General features: G+C 48.2%; 1 protein-coding gene across 2 annotated transcripts; it reads left to right on the forward strand.

Annotated features, from left to right (window-relative positions):
* The first annotated feature begins 794 nt into the window (after positions 1 to 794).
* GABRQ (gamma-aminobutyric acid type A receptor subunit theta) lies at positions 795 to 15,409 on the forward strand. Of its 2 annotated transcripts, none has more exons than XM_055393816.2 (9): positions 795 to 943; positions 2,868 to 2,956; positions 7,855 to 7,922; positions 9,361 to 9,581; positions 10,764 to 10,846; positions 11,317 to 11,454; positions 11,996 to 12,148; positions 13,699 to 13,946; positions 14,498 to 15,409. In XM_055393816.2, the coding sequence occupies exons 1-9, from the start codon at positions 795 to 797 to the stop codon at positions 15,407 to 15,409; spliced, it is 2,061 nt and encodes a 686-aa protein (XP_055249791.2). The 2 variants fall into 2 exon arrangements, with proteins under 2 accessions (XP_055249791.2, XP_088690152.1); XM_088834026.1 differs by having other exon boundaries at positions 13,699 to 13,936; positions 14,602 to 15,409.
* The last annotated feature ends 88 nt before the right edge of the window (positions 15,410 to 15,497 follow it).

Genomic DNA, 15,497 nt, shown 5'->3' on the forward strand with positions numbered 1-15,497 from the left:
CTGGTCCTTGCTTCCTTCCCCTTCCACGGTGCCGGCCCTGGCTCTGGGACCGTCACACCTCAGTGCGATCCCAGTCGGTGAACACTTCCAGTTCCCGGATCTCTGTCCTGGGGACCCAGAAGTGTGCAGCCCTGTCAGAAGGTACATTCAGACAGAGCAAGTTCCCTCACTCCCTTCACCGCGAAAAACAAAACTCTTGGGCACACGGTCTTCCAAAAGACACGCACATTTTGTATTTTTTTTCTTTTGCCGAGAGAAAACACGACCCATCGGGTGCCTGGCTGAGGACGCGCTTTCAGCCCTCCGGCAGCGACGCTCCTCCCTCCCCCGGGCCGGCCCCGCCCCTGTCTGTGGCTGGCGGGGGCGCAACTGCGGAGGCCTGAAGGGCGGGGGTCCGGGCGGTGCGCCGGCTGCGGGCGGAGGCCGGAACGCGCGCCTTTTTTGTGCGGCTTCTGGCACCTGCAGGATTGGTCCGTCGGAGTGGGAGGAGCCAGAGGACGCCGGGCTGGGTGCCCAGTCGCAGCCTGGAGCGGCTGCAGACGGAGCGCACCTTGCAGCCGCCGGGCGAGTCCCAAGGCTCCGGGTCGGGCACTAGCCCGGCTTCTGGACTACAGTCCGACCCCTGCGCCCCCTGCTCCCTAAATTCTCGCTGTAGTCTCCTTAGAGGTGACTCCTCGCGACTCCCCAGCTCCCTCTCGCCCCTCACTGTCCTCGCTCTCTTGGTCCCATTCCCCGGCGGCGGCGGCGGCGGACCACAGCCTCTCGCGCCCTCCAAAGCCCCGGAGTGCGCAGCCATGAGCATCCGAGGGATGCTGCGAGCCGCTGTGCTTCTGCTGCTCATCAGAACCTGGCTCGCGGAGGGCAGCGACTTCAGTTCCACCCCGAAATTCCACTTAGAGCTCTCCTCCACCATGCCCGAAGTCGTCCTGAACCTCTTCGACTGGTAAGCGGGAGCCGCCAGGTGGGGCATGGCAGCGACAGGAGAGGACCTCTTGGACGGAGCGGGCTGGGGAAGACTTGGACCCGGGCTCGCCGATCCCTGGCGCGCCGGCCCAGCCTCCAGATCCCTGGAGGGTGGTGGGCTGAGAGTAGGTGCGACCGTTGGAGACAGAGCCCTGGTGCTTCAGCCCACCTGTTAACTGCAGCCCCGGGGGGTTGGGGGGAAGGATGCCCTCCTCCCAGGGTCTGCCATCCATCCCCAGGGACCAAAGCCCCTGGCAGCTTTTCCCAGTCATGCCCTTTGGCACTTGTAGGATTGAGGGTGGGAGTACAGGGTGATGTGAAATTCACAAAACTGTGGAGACACCTGTTTGAGTCCGGATTTCTTTCCTCTATTCCCTGAGGCGCGTGCGTGTATTCATGAATGTGTGTGTTGAGCAGTAAGGGACCTTTTCCGATGCCGCAGACAGAAATTATTGACTCAACCTCATCTGAGCCCAGACAGTGCGATCGGTGGCTGTATAACATATAACCGTGTGGCCTGAGATGGGTGCAATTTTGTAGTGACTCCAATTAAACATTTGAAGATTTGGTGTTTGATTTCAAGTTTGTTTGGGTCTGCAAATGTCTGAAGAGATGTTAAACAGTCCAGCCGTTACGTGGAGATCACATGGAAATGTGTGTTTGTGATGGCCACAGATCCTGAGCGCTGGCATATGGGTAGTGCATGTGATCCTTAACACACAGAAATGCATTGCTTTAATTTGGAAATCATTCATGTGCACACTTTGAAATTTTCTCATTAAAGATAACTGGGATTTTTTTAAAAGATGATTGAGAATAATTTTCAAATGGCAAACCAGAAAAGAACATGTATGAGGAAAAAGCGGGGGAGATAGTTGGGCAAGGTTCCAGCAGAAAGCTCTGCAATGTCCTCAACCCAAGATACCAGATTGCGCTAGTGAACACACACACAAGATCTGCAGGGGCTGACGTTCCATAGTCACTGCATGAAAGATACTAAGAGTTATAGTGATGCCAGGGCCTATTCTCATTCACAAGCCCCTTTGGGGGGAAAGAGGCCCCAGTGAAGGACTATGTGAATTGAATGGTGCATCAGAGACTTCTGGAAAGGCCAGCTCTCTGGGTCCATTTACATGTGCTCATCTAAAACACGTCTAGGCTGGAAACATATGCTTAGCCAAAGGGATGCCTGCTCCAAAAATGCATGTGTTTTTGAGGATGGCTCTGAAACCCAAGGATCAGAAATGGTTTGATTGACGAGGCTCATAAATCTCTGCTACATGAGCAAGGCTCTCTCTGTGCAATATGTCACATGGCAAGTCTTGGAAACAGAGATGCACAAGAGCAAGATTCACATAGACGTGATAGCAAAATGCCGGCCCCAGCCTAGGTAGAGGAAATGTGAGTGAGGTGGAGGATGCAGGCTGGTGGGCTCAGCTCATGGAGGTAATGAGGGGGTAAGGTGCATCCAGGCGGATGGTAAGGTGGGGCTCCTTAGGGGGCTTGAGGTAATACGTTTCTGTGAGCACTCACGCCTGCCCACACTCTCTTCTCTCCACTTCCCCTACAGTCCCCCCCCATACCCCCAATTCTTCCTGGTAACAAGAAGCCAGTCTTTATGCCCCACCCTTTGGATAAACGCTGTGGAGGGGGAGGGGGAAAAAAGAGTCTGCGTCACCACTGCGCTTCTGGCTGACTCACTGGAGGGAGGGAAGGGAGCGGGGAGACATGTGTACATGTATGATGCACGTGTCTGCATCAGTGACTACACGTGTCTGCGTGTGTGTGGGCGGAGAGAAGGCCCTGGTGACTTGATGCCCGGGGTGCTGTTTGCTGTTTGTTTTCTGAGAAGTGATGCAGCATTCACTGATGACCAATACCTACCAATGACTTCTCTGTTCCAGCAAAAATTGTGCAAATGAAGCTACGGTTCACAAGATTTTGGACAGGGTGCTGTCGAACTATGATGGTCGTCTGAGGCCCAATTTTGGAGGTAAGACACGTCCAGGTACTGGAGCTGAGACTCAGCAAGCCCCCCCCCCTCAGTGAGCTGACCAGGGGCACTCCTCTGGACTGGGCCCTTCTGCCTCTGCAGACCCCCTTCCTGACGCTCCAGAGACCCCAGCAGAGCATTCCCAGGCCCCAAGTCCCAGGCCTGTGGCTCTTCTGCCAGCGTTTCTCCCACTTCTCTGCCCCCTCCACACGCCTGTACCTCGGCCTGAGCCTGAAGCACAGTGCCTGGGCTGCAGAAGCACTCACCACCCCAGGTGTGCTTCTCCGTCTGGAGTTTTCTGCTCCATCTGTGGGGAGGACACACGTTCCACTTGTGTGCACATTCTTTGAACCCTGGGCACTTAACCCCATTCAGCTAGTTGAAAATTAAGGGCATGGTCTTCTCTGCCTAGTTTACTTCATACACCCAGGTCCCAGGTTCTGCTGCCTCTGCTCACCCTCCCCAAGCCTTCAGCTCCCACCAAGTTCAGTTTATTGCACACACTGCAGTCAGCATGATCTTTATGAATCCCACCTAATTACCTTAGGAACTTCTGATAGCCTTATCTGCTAAGTAAAATCTGCACGCCTCAGATCTCAAGCACAGAAATGAGAAATGACAAAGAAACTGAAGTAACAAACTCCAGGAAACCGATACATCAATTTCTCCTGTTGTTGTTGCCTAGCCCCTCACCCCACCCCACCCCGCCCCCATCTTTGGAAACGGAGACTGGCCATCTCACAGCACAAAGTGACAGGCACCTACCTGGACCGCACGGAATAGGAATAGCATTCTTTTGCTGAGGGGATGCCCAGGAAACCTAGACCAAGGACAGATAAGAGGAGGGGTGCCTTAAATAGACATTAGTCACATTTTGGCTCAAACGAAACCAGGAAAGAGCTAAAAAGCAAGGTGGCTAAGTCAGAGAAAGCACATCCTTCCTGCAGGTGGTAGAACTAGACACCCACTCTAAAGGGTTAATGGATGCTAATGTTCACATTAGCACATTTGTATGAATAGAGGTCTTCTGAATACACAATGCCTCCACCCTCAAGGGCACACAGCCATTAGCAGTTGCCTTTGTGGTAGACCACTAGGGGGTCTGTGATCTGCCTAGGAGCCACCTTGAAGACCGTGTTGGTTGCCCGGCGCCCTAAGGTTTGGGGGCGGGGCACTTGGCTGGTATCCTCTTTGCTGCTTTGCTTCCTTCAAGTGTGAGGGCAGAAGGTGGTGCAGCCCTCGGATCCAAGGTGAGTGTACACTCGCGACTGGGAAGTTGGAGTGGACAGGACAGAAGGCAAGTGCTAGGGCACAGCCAGCACCCCAATGGACCAGTTGCACCAAGCAACGAATATCAGGTGTCAAGGGTGTAGCTGTTGCATTTTTTTTCCCTCCATTCATCGTTCTCATGTTTTTCAGCAAAGGCTGACCAGCAGCCATTCAAGTACATCAAGCACATTCTCCCCACTGCTTCAGGTTGCCGTCTCTGCAGACACACAGGGCCAGGGGGAGGGAACAGAGGGAACAGAGCAAGGACCAACCTCTGGGGGTTGTCAGGTGCTCCTGACCCACAGATCTCCAAGGCACCTCACCGCCATATTTTGAGCTAACCTGGATTTGTTTACACCCGATGTCTAACCTCCTGGATTACACTAAGCTTCATGGACATGCAGACCTGGGGAGTCTGATAGCAGCTCGGGCCCAGTTTGGCCAAAGAGTAGATGAAGGTGGGAGGACAAGGACAAGGCAGAACCTTCTAGCATTTAGACAGAGGGAGGCACTACAGGCTCCAAGTCTGGGGCTCTTTTATGGGAGGGAGGAGGGAATCATGGGAGAACAAGGCCAGGGGGTTTAGGGACGGGGGTAACCCAGCACTCCTGCTGTACACAGAGTCAGATTCTGAAGTTAAGTAGAGTTTCAGGGCTTTGAACACCAGCACACATGCACAGATGTGACCCAAATATGGTTAGCTTCAAATGGGAGCTGTTACTTCCCTGAGAAGAGAAGGAAGATGAAGAGGAGGCATGGGAGGGGCCAGGGAAAGTTAACAAAGCTGCTTCTTTCTGAGCAAGAGAAGTGGGACTCCATAGTGCTGCAGAAACAGGTCCCTAAGTCTTTGCTTAGCCTGTCACTTGGCATGATATAGGTGTGGGGCAGAGGATAAATGGACCACCTTCATCACTCCTTCAGTTCCATCCTCTTCCTCTGGTATTCTGATATATGCTAGGGAGGAAGTAGAGTTGGGGTTGCACAGTTTCCAGGAGGGACAGAAGTGGTTACCACCCTCCCACTTTTTCTGCCTTCTTGAGTCCATCAGGAGGGACAGCGATGGGATATGAGGCTGAGACCATCACCCCAAAGATAGCATTTAGACACCTTATTTGGAAGCTTCTTGTTCCCCTCTGTTATGCTTGTAGGGGTGTGGTATCTTAGTTAAGCTCTCATTATGACCACTCCTAGCAAATAAGGTGTTCCCTCTATGTGGGTAAATTAGAAAAAGATCTCAGGTCCCCTTCCTTCAGGTCGCACTCCTGGGCCAGGACTCATGGCTTGCTGAGGGGAATGTGGACTGCACATTCCCACTTGCCCCTTTAACTGGGAGCCTTTGGACAAAGCAGAGCCTTGGCACTTTAGGGTTCAGATCTCCAGGATTCTGCTGTAAAGGATGGGATTGCCTGAGTGATACAGAATGGTCCAGGATTACAGGTTTGACGCTAGAGTGAGATAGCCAAGGGGATGGCTGCCCCGCCCTTCTGGGGCTTGTTGCCTGCCTAACACAGCTTTCATCCTCCTCTAAAGGCATGCAGAGAGCCTGAAAGGCTATAATAAAGAAAAACTGCCTTTCTAGAAACCCCTATCACTACAAGCACTTTGCCAGGGATCATTCACAATAGCCCTGAATGCTGGAGTTGGTTATGCCCTCACACGGAGTCCCATTTACTTCTCAGGTGCCATTCATACATGGCTTCACAGTAGCACTTTGTAGATTACTTTCTAGGCAGTCAGCCTGCAGTGAAGCCAGCAGGCTGAATTGGAAGCCTCACGCCTGTTTCCATAACAGCAGTGTGATATAATACACATAGAATAATTGTTCAGCTGTGGGGCCGGGTGGAGGGAGTCCTGAGTCAATGAGGAAACAATAAAAATGTTTTTTCTACAGTATTTTATAGTTTATGACATATTTGCACATCCATTATCACATTGGAATGGGCAGTGATAACAGCTAGTCCTGAAAAAGAAAGCCAGGAGGCAGAAACATAGAAACACACATGCACAGATTCAATCACGGTTACATATTAATGCACACAAACACCCTCACATATGTACTCATTTACATGAACACACTCAGATTCACTCATTCACTCACACACAGACATATGTTCACACATGGTTTGACATTCACATACATGACAACACTCACATTCACACATGCTCACACACAAACGTGTCCACATTTTTACCAGCTCACAAACACATTCACACATGAACATGCTCACACATTCACTCATAGGTGTATAGTGACACACTAACACAGATGAATATGCTCATGGGTTCACTTGCACATCAACATAGTTGCACATTCACTCTCACACACAGTCACAAACACACATTCAACCATACTCACTTGGACATGTTCAAACATTTTCTCAAGCACATCAACATGCACACACAAACTCACACATAAGTGTGATGAGTGTGAGTGTAGAAGCATAATCACTTATCACACTTTTCACTTGCATATGAATAAAGTCACATGCACAAATGTATTCACATATATACATAATGAGCATGCTCACGCACACATACAGTCACATACCCATAAGTTCACTTACATTCCCAAACACAACTTTTCACACGCAAACATAATCATGCATTCACTCACACATGGACATGCTCACAAATATATTAACAAGTGAACAGGCTCACACAAACAACCTACATAGTCACTCCCGCATGATATATGCAAATACACGCATGTGCTCACACATTCATTCACCCAGAAATGTGCTGACACATTCACTCACACACAAACATGCTCACAAACAACATTCATGAATTCACTCACACATGAATATATTCATGCATTAACATGCTCACATATACAAACACACCCACAAATTAACTCACACAAAAACAAGCTCAGAAACACACCCATGTTCACACATTGCCTTGCGCATTAACAAGCTCACATACATTCACAGTTACACATTCTCTTATACATGAACACACAAACATTCACTTGCACAGGAACATACTTATAATTCACTCCCACACAACATTCCTACATACATGCACATGTTCACATATTTATTCCCACACAACACATTCAAGTACACAAATACACTCATGCATTTTTCTCACACACAGGCATGCTCACATACACTCATGTGCACACTGGCACATTCACCTGCACATGAATACATGCACAGATTTACTCATGTCTGTGAACATGATCACATCCACTCATGCACACAGCTCACATATTCATTCTTCATTCACACGAAGATACACATTCACTCACACATAGACACATTCACATGAACTTACACAAATATGGTCATGCACAGCGTATATCTTGTTTTGGGTCTCATTGTTTTTGAGTTTTTATCCAGACAATATTTAGAAAAAGAGTGCTTCATCCCCTTATTTTTTCTTTATTTTGTCCTGACCCTTTCTTTTCAGCATACTGTGAGCCAGGCCCTTCTCTAAGTGCTTGGCTTGCATTAACTATGAGCTAAGTACTATCATTATCCCCATTCTGAGGAAACTGAGGCTCAGAGAAGTTAGGTAACTTTTTCAAGGCCACACAGCTAGTAAGTGCCAAAATGAGGTTCAAACTCAGGCAGTTTTTTACCCTTTTCCTACCCTGAATGTAATAGTGTCTTCCTGTATTGTAGGTGCCCCTCTGCGAGTGGGAGTGTCTATCTATGTCTCCAGTATTGAACAGATCTCAGAAGTGACTATGGTAAGTGTGTCAGTTCCAGCCTTGGAGCTGGGGACCAGGTACATGAGACAAAGAGCAGGGTCACAGCAAACTCCTGTTGTTATGACCTGTAGCAGAGCCCACACGGAGGAACAAAATAGGTTTTGGAAACTACAACCACCTAAGATGAAAAATAAATCCAGATGTATAACAGATGTAAAAGTGAAAGACCTATGAAGCTTTTAAAATATAAGATATTGTTTTAGTGTCTTTGAGATAGGTAAGTTTTTTAAAAAAAGACACAGAAAACACAGATTATAAAAATAAATACTGATAACTTCAACTATAACAATATTCTCTTTAGCCAAAACTTTTGGCACTTCAATTTTGTAAAAGAAAGAAACAAAACCAGTTTGAAAAGTTTGAAAGGAAAACTCAGATTGGACTATGATATTTGCAGCACAAATGACTGGCATTGAAAATACACATAATTCCTGTGAATTAATAAGAATATTTTAAAACAATAGAAAAATGATCAGAAAATGCAAACAGAAACTTCACTTTTGTGAAGAAATTCAAGTAGCAGATAAACTTATGAAACGATATTTGACTTTATTATTAATGAGTGAAATGCGAAATAAGACCACAGTGAGAACCTGCTGCACCAGCAAAAAGTCAAAAGTCAGACAAAACCAATATTGGCAAGGCAGGAGCACTGGGAACTCTCATCTGCACTTAGTGGGGATATAAACTGGAACTTTGGCTTCATAGTTCTTATTCCATTGTGATTTTGGTATGTATGGTGTCATCACATAGTAATATATATATATTCATATAAGGCAATATTAGCCAGTGATACAAGTGAATGAATTTTAATGATCAACATCAAGCTGAACAAACACACAAGCACAATGTTGAGTGAAAGAAGCAAGCTACGAACACAGAGTGTGATTTCTTTCAGAAAAAAAATTTTAAATAAGTCCAAGTGACCTCCGGGAGTTGGTGATGGACAGGGAGGCCTGGCGTGCTGTTATTCATGGGGTCGCAAAGAGTCGGTCATGACTGAGCGACTGAACTGAACTGAACTGAAGCAATACATTTCTTAGAAATGCATAGACAGTAAAACTTAGGAAAACATGTAGAAAAAATGTAAAAAGCAAAATTATTACCATTAAAAGTTAAGATAATGCATTACTGCTGGGAGATGTGGGAAATATGTTCTGCAGGGGATACACTGAAGCTTGAAAGTTATTGGGAATATTGTATTTCTTAACCTGAATTTTAATTATATGGAGCTCATTTTATTATCCCTAACATTGAACATTCTTACATGTTTCATTACTTGTCCATATTTAGGATAAATTTCATATACCTGCATGCACACACACACACGTGCACACACACACACACACACACAAACTCGGAGGACCAAACGCTGAGCAACCCCACTTACAACTGGGGTTTACCTTTCTCTCCTCAGGACTATACCATTACGATGTTTTTTCATCAGACCTGGAAAGATCCACGTTTAGCGTATCATGAGACCAACCTGAACTTGACCCTGGACTATCGGCTGCTTGAGAAGTTGTGGGTCCCTGACTGCTACTTTCTAAATAGCAAGGAGGCTTTTGTTCATGATACAACTGTGGAAAACCGCGTGTTTCAGCTTTACCCAGATGGAACAGTGCGGTATGGCATCCGGTGAGTTCCCCAGGGACCTGGAGATCACCCTGGCAGGACTGATCTCTGCCTTTAGTCATATATTATGCAGCATCCAGGAGGCCCAGGGGTGCGCAGTTGTGCATCTACTGCCTATGGTTTTGTACAAACAGAATGTATGCCCCCTGGAACGCCCCGCTGGTCTATTTGTAACATAATAGATGGTCACCACAGCCCTCCTCACAGCCTCATCTCTTACAAACCATCTTGTAAGACAAGTGTAAGACAGAAATTTATCTCAGAAAATTTCTACAACAGGTAGCTACTAGGGTATAGCTCTTTCACTCACACACACACACACACACACACACACCACCTACTGTACAAAATGGAAATCACTTTAAGAGTTGAAAGAGACAAGCGTGGCACCTGGGAAGAGCAGAACAAAGAGGGGTCCAGAGGCTCCCAGCTGGGGCTGGAGAAAGCTTTTGTAAATCCTCTTCCCCACTGGTCCCTTCTCCCATGGCCCCAGGCCTTCCAACATCCCTCCTCAGATTCTTCTCTAGGACTTCCCACACGGCAATTGAAGCCTCATTCCATAGCTAACTTCAGAGATATTAATCCCTCCTGCCCATTTATACTCACTGGCATTTGCTAAGCCCTAGGACACTCATAAGCAGATGCACAGAGATGGATGTGCTACAGGGGCAGTTCTCATCGCCAAAGGTGTGTCTGGGTCGCTGCTCACATCAGTGTGTGCACACCACATACATCAGATCGAGCACTTCAGCTGCTTCAGTGTCGTGGTTTCCTCCTAACAGGCTTGCTGCTTCTTCAGCAAGAAAATCCCCTTTCCGACTCTGCATTCAGTTTCCTCCAGGGTCCTTCCCATTCTGACATCCCAAGGTTTCCTGACATGCCATACATCTGTTCTCATCTCTATTAGTCCTACACCACTTTTTGGTTTCTTTGTCACATACAGATTTCCTCTCTTCTCCTCACACAACTCATCTTTACTGTAACTCATCTTTCCTCTGGAGGGAAGGAAGAGAGGGGAAGAGAAAAAAGGAAACAAGAAAGGAAGAGGAGAACCCAGCTTTAATGTAGGCAGTGTGGGCCAGTCCTTGGAGTACCTCTTCCCACTCCACCCCTGCAGTTTTCTCAGGAACAGTTACTTGCCTGGGTTGGACTCACTTTCCTCTTCCTTTTGCTTTTCCTTTGCAGGCTCACCACCACAACAGCTTGTTCCATGAATCTGGAAAAATTCCCTCTGGACAAGCAGACCTGCAAGCTGGAGGTGGAGAGCTGTACGTTTGTCTCCCATGGGCCCTTCTTCCCTTCCTGGGTGTGGGGCCATGAGGAAACCAAAGGTGCACTTGACAGTGAGAGGGACTGCATATGTCCCCTACTCCCTCCCCACCTTTTCTCTCCTAGGTAGATAGATAGACAGACAGATGGACAGACAGACAGGGGTGTATATATATATATGGCATCTGGGAGAAGGTGGCCTTCGGGATGGAAATAGTCCCATCCAGGAATGTGCCGTGCTCTGGGGAATTTGTGCACAAGCTCACGGCACATCTGTCTACTCTGCTTTCCTTCCTGGATAAGAAACTCCAGACTGAAAGTTCTCTTTTCATGTGCTCTGCTGCCCCAGGGTCAGACCCACAAAACTGCAAACTGCAGGTTCCAGCTATCCTTTGGTTTTCACAAACTCCTCTGGTATGAAAGCCACATGTGCCTGCTTCCTTTGACTCTGCTCGCTTTGTCCCTGTAGATGCCTACACAGTTGATGATATCCTGCTCTACTGGGAAGGCAGTGGGAATGCCATCCAGGGGACAGAGAAGCTTCACATCCCTCAGTTCAGCTTCCTGGGAAAGACTATCAGTACCAACAAGGTGTTTTTCCACACAGGTGGGTCTAACCCCCTCCTTCTCTCCTGTCTCTTGTCTCTTTTGTATGCTAGGGAACTCCTGGTGACCTCTGCCTTTGACCTCTAGAATCTCTTCTGCCTTCTTTCCTATTCCCTTCTTGTTCTGGACACCTTGCAAAGCCCGCGTCAGGAAGTCCTAGAGGCTTACCTTCTGCCAGTGAGGAAATGAGTGCAGCAGCACTTGGCTGGGTTTGACACTCCACAGGCCTCCTTTCAGGGCGAGCTGCTCCATCTGTGGCACCTTTGAAATATCTCCTCTCTCTCCCATTTCAACTTCAGGTGACATGGAGCAACTGAGGAAGGAAGGAAGGAAGAGATAGCAGACTTGCTGTGCCTCATGGGCCTACTAATATGTGCCGTTGTCACTGGCCTTAAGGCAGCAAAAGGGGTCGGGTCTACAGACTGCCCAGGCTGGGATAGTAGAAGCTGAAGTGGCCATTGGTTTCCCCTCAACCATCCTATACTTCACCCTGAAAATCCCCTCAGCCCTGCCACCCTAATATCAGTCTGTCTCCTGGCCAGGTTCCTATGTGCGCCTGATCCTGAGGTTCCTGGTCAAGAGGCAAGTCACCGGTTACCTTGTGCAGATCTATTGGCCCAGCGTCCTCACCACTGTTGTTTCTTGGATATCATTTTGGATGAACTATGAATTTTCTACAGCCAGGGTGACAGTCGGTAAGTCCTGTCCCCATCTCAGAGAAGAACTTGGCTCATCTTGCTCAGAAAAAAGTTGAGAGTAAGGAGCAGTGTGTGACTGCACAGGCAAGGGAACAAGATGGGGCCTGACTAACAGGCATTTGTACAGGTGCCCAGCCAACCCCCAGCAGAGACCAACATTGGAGACAGATGCAACAAAACATCAGGGTTGGGATCCAAACTATCAGAATTTCTATTTGCTAGATACATAAATGAATGGATAAGTCACAAATTTACATTAGAAATGGAACACAATAAATACTGATTAAGAAGCATATCAAAATGCCTGTGAAGCAGCAGAGGGCTTCTAGATGAACTGCCCTTGACAAATGTCTAATAAAAGGTTGAGATACACACAGTCAGAGTCCAGAAGAAGAAATGACCTGGGTCTTCTTGGCTATAACGGCAGGAGGAAAGTACTGCTCAAGCTGGGTTTTGAAGACTTCCAGGAGGCAGAGACATAAGTCTCAGCATTCCCTGAAAGAGGAAGTAGCTTGATTACAGGTAAAGGGTAAATTGCAGGGTACTTAGGGCTTCCCTGGTAGCTCAGTTGCTAAAGAATCCGCCTCCAATGCAGGATACCCCAGTTTGATTCCTGGGTTGGGAAGATCCCCTGGAGAAGGGATAGACTACCCACTCCAGTATTCTTGGGCTTCCCTTGTGGCTCAACTGGTGAAGAATCTGCCCACAATGCAGAAGACCTGGGCTTGATCCCTGGGTTGGGAAGATCCCCTGGAGAAGGGAAAGGCTACCCACTCCAGTATTCTGGTCTGGAAAATTCCACAGGCTGTATAGTCCATGGGGTCACAAAGAGTCGGACATGACTGAACAACTTTCACACTTTCACCTGGGGCACAAACTGGGGAAGTGGGAAGAGTATAATGAAGAAAGCCTGGGTTGACTTGGGAATAACTTCAAATTCCACTGTAAGCAGTTGGAACTTCATGTCTAAACAACAGGGAGCATCGAAGACTTCTGAGCAGTACCAAGGAGGGGCCTAAGCTCCCAAATATATTTGGTTCCACTCTTCAGAATGCCTGTCTATCCCAGACCCTGGTCTGCTTTCTCCTTCACCATCTTTGGGGCAGACTTTTTAGCCTTCTTCTTTAGGAACACACAGTACGCTAAACCTTTATATTTGTGCAATATTTTAGTGCTCACCAAACCTTCTGAGGGATGGATTACAGGAAAGCCTATATACTAGGAGGCAAAAAAAGGAAGGAGCATCATAGGGTAAAATGGGGCTAGATGTGTAACTCAGTATGAACCATGGCTGGAGATTCTTGACTTGACCCTAAGAGCAATAGTCACTGAACTGTTGAAGTACAGGCTGGGCCTAAAGGTGGGGGTGAAGAAGCTAAAAGGGCAATTGAGCCAAGGTCCTAAGCCAGGAAAGCTAAAGGCCTTTTGCTAAGGGCCCTCTTGACCTCAGAGATGGCCTTTGCTCCCTTCCAGTGGGATGTGGGCCTGAAGGCTTGTGCAAGAACTTCAGCCTCCTGAGGGGACTAACTGTGCTGTGTTATTTACAGGTTTGACTTCCATGCTCATCCTGAACTCCATCAACTCACTTCTGTGGGGTATATTCCCCCAATTTTCCTATATCAAGGCCATTGACATCTATATGGTCGTATGTTTCTTCTTCGTGTTCTTGTCCTTGGTGGAGTATGTCTACATCAACTACCTTTTCTACAACCGAAGAGGATCCCGCCTTTCTCAGAGGCAACTCACAAGAGCCCTAACAGTCATGAAGCGCTACCGCTACCGAGAGGCAAAGCAGGTTTGGCTTTTTGAATGACAATCCACTTTCCTTGAGCACCTCGTAAACCTAAGATTAGCACTTGAACCTTTTGAATTTGTTAGCTCCTTTTATCTTCACACAACACACACAAACACACACACACACACACCACATAAGACAGAAGTAGAACAATTTATCATCACTCCTTTAGAGATTGGGTCATTGTCCAAGGTCACAAGGCTAACAAGTGGCAGAGATAGACTTCCCCAGACCTTTGGGCTTCAAATCTGGTCTACTCAGTATGCTTCAAAGGGTAGGCCATGGAGCCAGAAGGAAAGGGAACACAGGGAAGCTGCAAGGAAGAGACACGAGAGAGGCTGACCTACCTCTCCTTCCTTCGCTCTTCTGACTCCAAAAGCCATGCTGAGTCTTTTGCTGCTGGCAGTGCATTAGTATCCCTGCTTCACAGGGAGCCCGCCCCAACCTGCCTGAGGAGATCTTGCCTCTGCCCACTACACAGCACTCCAGAGTGGGCAGCAGCAGCCCTGTATGCTTGTATATGCTAACAGCCTCTTGGTCCTCTTCCTCAGCACCACGCGCACAAGAGACGCCGGGAAGAAGAGGCAGTGTACCCAGTGGGCGAGCCCATCAATCATGCTGACGAGGAAAGTCCTCCCTCTCCTCCCTCCCCAACAGTGGTTGTTCATACAGCATTCAATGACCAGGTTCACCTAGAAGATGAAACTGACTCTCCTCCCTCCAGCCCACGGTGGGCTGGCCTAGCAAGCCCAGAAAGTCTTGGCTCTTTGGCCTCCCTCACAAAGGAGGCACCACTGGCCTCCTCAGAAAGCCTCAGTTTGCTGTCCTCTCTCTCTGATGGGGCCTCACTGGCCGCCACAGAAAGCCTGAGTGATCTCCCGTCCACCTCAGAGCAGGTGGTGCACCACAATGGCATTCGAGTTAATGGTATTGATGTTGATAACAGTGTTGTTCCCACCAAAATCCGCAACCGTGCTGAGGCCCATGGCTATGCTAAGACCCGTGACCCAGAAGAAGACCCTGAAGAGAGCTCTGACTCCGATGAGAGTGAAGACGAGGGCCCCAGCAGGAGGCATCTGCTTGTCCACGGCCAGAGGCATGTGCAAGAAGCAACCTATGAGCTTCAGGAGATCTGTAACACCCTTCGTGATATCCGTAGCTTACCTGATGATGTCAGAGGTGAGAGCAGCTACCTTGACCTTGAGGAGCAACTCAAGCGTAAAGGTGACAGCACCCGAAGCCTCTATAGTGATGATTCTGTGGCCTTTGATGGAGACAAGGAGAGCAACTCGGAGTCTGATGACAGTTCCCCCCCAAGCCCTGGCTGCTCCTTTAGTAAAGGGTTCTCCTCCGATCTCTTTAACCCTGACTACATCCCTAAGGTTGACCGGTGCTCCCGGCTTCTCTTCCCTCTTGCCTTCGTGGTGTTCAACATTGTGTACTGGGTGTATCATATCTATTAGTTCCCTAGTGTCCCCAAGTGGCAGGGACACTGTGCTGTGCTCCTTTCATAGTTCCTTTTTGTTTCATTTTGCCTTCTTTTCTGTCTTC

The sequence above is a fragment of the Moschus berezovskii genome, chromosome X (genome assembly GCF_049115385.1).
Source record: "Moschus berezovskii isolate FMDL1 chromosome X, NW_MosBer_1.0, whole genome shotgun sequence".
Taxonomy (NCBI): domain Eukaryota; kingdom Metazoa; phylum Chordata; class Mammalia; order Artiodactyla; family Moschidae; genus Moschus; species Moschus berezovskii.